General features: G+C 33.5%; 2 protein-coding genes across 2 annotated transcripts; one reads left to right on the top strand and one right to left on the bottom strand.

Annotated features, from left to right (window-relative positions):
* Positions 1-385: 385 nt before the first annotated feature.
* On the bottom strand, positions 386-3,627 carry Bma-mks-1 (Uncharacterized protein; the record flags this gene model as incomplete). Its single annotated transcript, XM_043073686.1, has 13 exons — positions 386-506; positions 622-767; positions 956-1,097; positions 1,206-1,384; positions 1,478-1,611; positions 1,768-1,852; positions 1,974-2,166; positions 2,375-2,500; positions 2,583-2,671; positions 2,939-2,991; positions 3,095-3,176; positions 3,286-3,448; positions 3,569-3,627. The coding sequence occupies 13 exons, from the start codon at positions 3,625-3,627 to the stop codon at positions 386-388; spliced, it is 1,572 nt and encodes a 523-aa protein (XP_042929620.1).
* Positions 3,628-6,728: 3,101 nt separating this feature from the next.
* Positions 6,729-7,621, top strand: Bm6728 (Uncharacterized protein; the record flags this gene model as incomplete). The annotated part of the gene is made up of 3 exons (XM_001899295.2): positions 6,729-6,905; positions 7,026-7,190; positions 7,382-7,621. 3 exons carry the CDS (start codon positions 6,729-6,731, stop codon positions 7,619-7,621), a joined length of 582 nt encoding a protein of 193 aa, XP_001899330.1.
* Between the last annotated feature and the right edge of the window lie 608 nt (positions 7,622-8,229).

Here is an 8,229-nt window from a genome sequence, read left to right as displayed (position 1 = left end):
ATAGCCCTTGTGGAGAACGCATCGCCGCGATTGACGAAGGAGCACTTTGCTGAAATTGTGATAGTCCACCGGTCAACTCCTGGGATTTCTTTTCACGACTACTTTGGAAGGTTAAATTATATCCAGGGAAGAAAGGTTTTAAATTTGTGAAGTACTTTTTCATAAATGTTACGGTTTTAGTCACCTGAACTATCAATAAATTGATTGTTCTTACAAATTATCTCTAAATTCTTGACATAAATTGTGCTCTTCGGTTTTTGACCAAATATGCCATCTTTGTATTCTTTTGTTGGGCACTTTTATATTTTCTCATCTCGCATATTAATATTTGAATGTATTTCAAATACTTTAAATATTTTCTCATAAAATTTTATAGAAGTAATAGCTAAGGAATTTTATTGTTAACAGTTGGCATGGTCTTATTCTGAATCTTCAGAAGATTTCTTCTCGCTTCCTCAAATCTTGATAGCACTTTAAGAATGTTCCAGTGAATTCGTGACTGCATCCTGAATTTGTTTTACTTCATCACTTTCTGCACAGTAATACCTCTGATTGAGAAAATTAAGTGTTTAGTCAGTTGCTAGTTATATAAACGTAATATTAACCAGACGAGGTACTTACCCATCATGTCGTATCAACGTGTCATATTTCATTTTGTAGAAGAATTCATGACATATGAATTCTCGACTTTGCATGATACATTGTACATTAATTTTAAGGGTTCCAGAACTTACTGTATTATGTCCTATGCTAGATATTATTGAACCCTGAAATTATATGACTGGCTCTGTATCCGTAAATTCAAATTAGTCTTTTCATTTCTTCTAACTGCTGTATTACCATCAGTTTTTAACTAATGTAGGCGGGTTTTTTAGTGTTTTGTTTTGGATGGATATTTTCCCCATTATTTTCACTTGTTTTACTCCAAATAAGTGATAGCAAACGATGATCTTACTACTTTATGCGTCGCAGATTCACTCGTTAAAATTGATTCTGTCCGCTTAAAATAAGCCACTTCGGAGATGAAGTTCTCGAACAGCATATTTTTCCTGTCATGTTTGTGGTCATGTCGCCAACATTTGATGTCATATTGATATCTGAAATAAATTAAAGAGGAATTAGTTTTAAATTGTTACGTTTTCAAAGCTGGTTTATAGAAGTAATTGGTACTGATACTTGTTAAAGAGTAACAAAAAAAAAATAGCCTTCCGGGTCGAGAGGGAAGTGTTAAATGCCCAAAGCCATTTACGAAGAAGCATCCCCAGCAATCTTCCCCAGAAAGTCGGAATATCATTCTGGGCCAGAAAAAATTCTCGAAAAATTGTTCCTGTGCTTTGACTATTAATGTGATGGAGACTGGTTGTGAAAATACAGCTACGTCATCCTGAAATTAGATGAATGTTTCTGAAGGTTAGGTGGTAATTTTACGCAGGTCTTTTTCAAAAACCTGGATTGCATTAGTGGTTAAGAAAAACACCTCTCCTTGTGGACTTGAATCAATAACTGTTGACCATCTGTGCACCGGAGATAAATCAATTAGTGCACACTGCAACGGCAGGTCAATTTTATACTCAATACATAAACCATCGTGAGGGAAGTTCACCGCTCGTTCTGTAATATATTCTCTTCAAGACGTACTACAAACATTTGTTTTCATGAATTCACATTTACTGAAAGGAATGATTGAGTAAAATTGACTGGTAATTTTATTACGGTGTATGTTTCGTTTGAAATTGTAGAACCTTAAAGCCTTTTGTTACTACTAACCAATATCGATAAGGTAAACAAGTTTTGTAGTTTTTCCGGATGGAAAATCGCTCATTGTGTCACTTTCTCCTTTTTCAAACCATAACTAAAAAGGTAATTTTTTGGGATAAGTCTTCACATAACACGAATATATACATCTGTATGTATAATACAAATATGGGAATTTTGGAAGATTTCGAACTATAACTTTATAAAAGTAAAAAGACCTGATATGCGCTGGCGTCATCAATACGATCAAATTTTTCATTGCTGATAAGCGACAGACGGGCTTTGTAAATACCATGACAACTTTCAATAGTGTTACTTGCGGCAAGCAAGTCTGGTTCTATGATAATATTTGTCCCGTTGATTGCTGTCATTTTGCATAAAACATATTGGTTACTTTCATCACATATTTGCCTGTGAATTCAAGGATCAATTAAATATAAGTTAGTTGAGCACTTTTTTTCTGACATATCAATATTACTGGCATTGATTTTTTATTTCACAATCAGATACAGATTGTATGAAATGGAATTGCAAGAAATTATGTTAAAGAAAATTATGTTCAAGACATTAGGTTAAAAAACCCAGGAATTAAGTTGAAATGAGTAGAAATCAAATAAACCTGTTGTTCTGGAGTGGGCCCAAATAAGCCATAATGTACATCATCTGCTTGTTACGCTCTACACTTCGTGTTTTTATTTGATGTTCCTTACGTGGTAAATCAATTATTGGTTTTCGATGTGATATCCTAAAATATAACTTTGAAATTCGAAATAAGTGCATTAATTAGATTTTAACATTGAAATTAAAGTGCAGAAAAACCATCTTACACTGCTGGCTCTACTCGTCTATTTTTGGACGTAGCTATTCTTTCTGCTAAGCTACTTTCTCCTTTCGCAATATTCAACTTCGAAGTTGTCTGGAATTTACTGTTTTGTTTCATTTGAATCATCTCATAATTTCAGTTTTTCATTTTTCTTCATAACTCTCCCCTCATTAAATATACGAAACAAAATTTTCCAACTGTAACACTAGCATGGTCATAACACTAAAAAAAAAAATGTGATTACCGTCGTTTTCAATGCCATTGCTAACTCATTAAAAGTATTAAATTTACTGTTCAATATCAGTCGTTTATGTTATAAGTCATAAATCCTTTTTTACTTCTTTAAGGTTTAACTTTAACCTTTGCAGTCCCGGTAGGTTTTTCACCATCAATAAGAGTAAACACTCTGCTGCCTGCAATTCAAAAATATAAATACACACGGGCGATTGAAGTGCGAAATTGCTATTCATGAACTAATAGGATCATAACGCTGGAAAAAAATTTAATTGTGATTACCGTCTTTTTCAGCTGCCATTGTTATCTCATCCTGACTTACACTGCCCTGTTTAGAACAACTTTCGGTTTGCGACTGTGGCACCTACAAGGTCTGCTCAATTTACAGTTCAAGTTGCAATTAAAAACTTGTAGATGGAAAACAAGTAAAATGAGGAAATGCTGCATGAATAGCTTATGAATAGTTTACTTACAAATTTATCCCTTCTAAGGTAAAGTTTTTGTTGCCACCTGAAAGTACACTCTTCCACAAAAGTAGTTGACAATGCGGGAACAGACTTTTCGCTGATATTTTCGGTAAAATTATCGAGTGATTGCGGTACATCAGCTACTGGCTCGTTGTATTCAAGGACCAATCTGAATCGTGACTGGAAGGTCGGTTACCAACGCAGCATTCAATTAATTAAAATTAAAAAAAAAATTAACTAAAATTTTGACATAACTTCATATTTTGGTGAACTAACATAAAAAGAATACCTGAATTTAACGCCAGTAAGTGGACTGTTTGCAAAATAAACACCTCTTTGTTCAGGCATATTTCAAAATGATCGATTTTATTTGAAATAAAGAGAACTAAAAAATTCACTTCAGAGATTTATGTATTTCGGATCGATAGAAATGATTCAGTTTATGAGTGTTGGCTGCTAGGTAACCAAAAAGCAATTTGCTGGTTTCGCGACAAGTAGTATATAAAACTAGTAGGATTTGATTGAAACTTATGCAAACTGAACTGTGTTATTTCAGATTTTACTTCCAAAAAAAATTATACATAAATAGCTCGAAATTGTTCAGTTATTTTATAGAATCTTTTCATCTCCAGCTTTTATGTATCAAATGACTAATTTAATTTCCCCTTGATTTTGATTTAGCACATTTGAAGAGGAAATTTTAACACTTCATAAAAATCGATTTGGAAGGTGATGTTGGTAGTAATTATTAGTATATTTTAAAAGTTCCTCTATAGAATTTTTGCTGGTCGATGGATTGTTTTGTTGCTTCGCTGATTATTTGAAAATTCAATAGACATTTTGGAAGAAAAAAAGGTTTAAGATTATTAACTTAAGGTATTAACACCTTCATGTTACATAACCGTCTTGGAAACGCAAAAGTCAGACCGAAACGCTATTTCGTTGGTTAAACCAACAAGGAATTTCTAGTTGAAGATTTAGTAACTGTAATTAATCCCGAGATAACTGTTTTTGTAAAACGGTGAATAGATTCAAAGTTTTAGGAAATGCTAGAGAGTAACAATTTGCAATATACTAGAGGAACAGTTGGTGGTGTAAGAAATAATGAGAATTTGAAATCAGATTATTCATAACATTTATAAATCTGATTGAATCAGCAGTCCTTCATGTCACCCAACTAATGACAGTGTGAGAATCCTTTAAAAAAGTAACTTGATTTTTTGAGATTCCAGAATCATTTTTCCAAAATTATTTTTGCACCATTGAAGAAGTATATTGCATTCTAGGTTAAGCAAGCCATTTTAAGCATAACAAATTGGTATGTCCCAGAGTATATTAAGCGAGTAAATACGTTTTTACTGACAATTGTTTCAGTTAGACGTAATATACAGAAATTTCGTCTGCGATTATTCTCTATTTGCTACTTTGTCTTCCACTTAAGGAACTGTTTACCGATGCGATCGACATTCATCCAAGCCAGCGGCATCTCTCACATCCATCTTCCACAGACAGCACTCATGCACCAATTTCAGGCAATACAGATCTCACTTCTCGCCTAAATCACCTAAAAGAACATGAACAAAATATTTCTTCCATATACAACTATCGCATCACGAGTATTTGTCATTTCATTCCTTCATTATAAGAGTTTGAACGGTCGCCTTATTTATCCAATCGTTGTTAGTCCTTTTGTTAACGTACTTATGGTCATCAATTTTGATATCAAGAAATTTATATTACAGCACTTTTTGAGTCCACAGAAACACACATATGAATTTTGTAATTTCTCACAGTGTACTGAATTCCAATTTCTGATAATTTTTCGGTTATTTATTGTAATACATGTGCATTAGGGCTAGATTATTTTCAGCTAATATATTAATAGCAACTAAAACATTGTAATCAGATTGGTCTTTAAGGAAACCAATACTTTCACATTTGAAATTGACAATGTTTTATGGCAAATTCTGTTAAAATATTGAGAAGCGTTTGGAATTCTGAGAATGCATAATCCCTGGAAGCTATCCATAATGAGAAAATCTGTTTATGAAGCGATAAATCCGTTATTTCGCATTTACAAAAAAGAAATAAAAGCAACTTTCAGGATGAATGATGTGCCATTCAGTGCTTCATAAATTTAAGCGATGACAAAATCGCTAACAAAAAATGCTACAAAAACTCAAGAGCTTTAAGTAGATTTAACAAACCAAAACGTTCGGTAAATTACATAAGATTATGTTCCTTTTTGTAACTTACCGAAAGCTTCTGACAGAATTCTTATTTTAATCTGGCAACTGCTCGAAATTATTGTAAAATCCATAGGTTTTCAGATCGGTTTATGATAAACATAAAATATTTGGTACAAAAGAAATAATTGTTAACGTGGAATATTTGAGTGTTTGTTAGGCAGAATAAAGCGGTAGTTGCAAAAAAGGTGGGAGATGGACAAGCATAGAGGGAGGGATTCAGGTGATGTAATTTATGATTGCGGTTTCCCAAAAAGCACATGAGGTCGAGAATGCGTCATGATGTCAAGACTTAGAAAACACCGGCAGTACGACCTCATCCCATTTCCATAAATCTGTTACACCACCGAATGTGATTGCGCAAAGGCGCATCTGCTTCGGTAATACCATATAGATTGATCCTCTTTCAATCGTGCTCTTAATTAACTCACCATCCGACGTCTCTAATTTTACTATTCTACTTTTTTTTTCTTCAGATCATTTTGGAGAGAAAGAAAATCGTTAGCATCACAATTGTAGCCATGTCTTCTCGTAACGATATGACCTCGCCATTCACCTTTCAAAATTGCTCTAAGCTTTGAAAAGTTTTCCCATTCCAACAATTCTTTTGATATTATTATTCAAAATACAGAGTTTTATGTTATAGATTGCACTTCTTTATTTTATAATTCACAACAAAATCATTTTACTTTCCGGATTAAAAGAGACTGAAAAAGAATCTTTCCTCCACAATAAAAGAAAGCTGTGAAGAATTTTCTACTGTACCTGAATAGTAAGTTCTTCCTTTCACTTATAATATTCTACATACCTTATTTAACCCTCCATTAAACAACATCCTTTTCAACTCCTATTGCTTCCTATTGAACATTTGTTTCCTTAAAGTTCGTACTTCATAACTGATCCACATACCACATAAAATAAAACTGTTGTAATGAGTCATTTAAAATGGATTCAGTTTCTATTGTATTATAAATAGAAGTTTCAGAGAAGATTTCATCCACATATCCAGTGTATTTGTATTTTCATATTTGTATTCAGTACTGGATATCTGAAGTCTCTTCTTCGTTACATGAGTATTTATTGTTAAAATAATAATCAGTAGAACTAAGGACTGATTGTCATATTAACTATATATTCATCACATAAGCAATCCTCGAATAATTAGATTAATTATATGGGTGATAGGAAAAAAGTTTGTCTGTTATGGACGCAGAAATAAAAGAAGGGCCAAATTGTTACGAGAATCAACTACGAGCCATGTCGATGTGTTGGTCTGGATTTGACCCAGTGGGTTCAAACGGCTTCATATCCAGTTGTTCGCATCAATTAGTAACATGCCCAACGTTATCGATGACAATTGCCAAGCAAAAGGACCAGCAGGTTATTCTTAACAACCTTTTGAATAAGTGTCACTTCATAATTTAAGTAAACTTCCTATTCATTGATGGGCAAAGTGCTCAATTTACGAAGCTTATTATTTTAAAAGTTCATTGCTTACAGATAGTGCATCCGTTTCATCCATGCAGTTTCGTCTCCTTTGCGCAACATTTCTCAACGCTGTCTTTCAACAGCAACAGTACTACGCCCTCAACCTCCTCTTCATCGTCATTCCCAGCACCAACTAAAAAGAAGCCCGTCCCCGTTCCTGAAAATTTGAAAGACGAAGTAAGTGCATCTTTGGGCTGCCTTATTGCTTGAAGATCTTTCCTATTGCTTCTTCTATGCCTCACATGATCTCTACGCCGAATTTTGCGACAAACATATATCAACGATAACAGAATTGTAAAAGACTCATTATTTCTGCATTAAATTAGTCTTAATTAGAAACCCATCCCTGTCTCGTTCAAGAATTTTAGGCATATCGTGAACGTAGAATGAGAAACAATGAATCAGCTAGAAAATCCCGAGAACTTAGGCGCCAAAAAGAAGAATCGACGCAAATACGATGTGATCAACTCCTGCAGGAGAATCACATTCTGCGAGCCGAATTGTCTCTATTACGAAACCAAATGGAACAATTCCGACAGATTTTCCCAATTTCTTTCAAAATCCCGCAACAAAATTTCGTATCCGGCAGTTCTGTTTCTGGTTTATAAATTTTATTTAATACACATGTACATAAAATACAACTTGATGCCATTGCACACCTATCGCTTTGATATAATGAACGAACTTCAGAAAAAGTTTGATTGATGTCTTCCACACTAGGTGACACATTTATTTGTGGAATTAAATAAGTCTCAGTTAAAACAAAAATGAAACTGACGTTACTTATTCCAATTCCATGAAATATATATAAGCCTGAAAACAAGTACATAGAAATGGGACTTCATATTAATTTCGAATTCATATTCATTTGTATGACACATAATTTTACAGCATATTTTCTATCTACCAACCCCTTTTGTCCTATAGCCCATGAAAATTACAACGCTAGTAAGGTTAGAAAAAATACTGGGGAAAACAGTTTACATCAGTCATAGAAATCTGGTCCCATACACAGCTATTTATTACGTAATAAAAAGCTCAGGCAATCGACTAAACATAATCACGCAAATATATGAAATGTAGGCGATATGCCTGAATGCAACATAAACCACAAATAAATGACAAGACAATGCATTAAAGTGGCAAATGAAAAAAGAAAAAATGAGCTGTTCCTTGGATTTAAAACTATTATTAAGTTAAAAAGCTGGCGTGAAAA

Source organism: Brugia malayi (assembly GCF_000002995.4).
Source record: "Brugia malayi strain FR3 genome assembly, contig: Bm_v4_ChrX_scaffold_001, whole genome shotgun sequence".
Taxonomy (NCBI): domain Eukaryota; kingdom Metazoa; phylum Nematoda; class Chromadorea; order Rhabditida; family Onchocercidae; genus Brugia; species Brugia malayi.
Note: the sequence above shows the minus strand (reverse complement) of the source record. Positions and strands in the feature narration are given on the sequence as shown.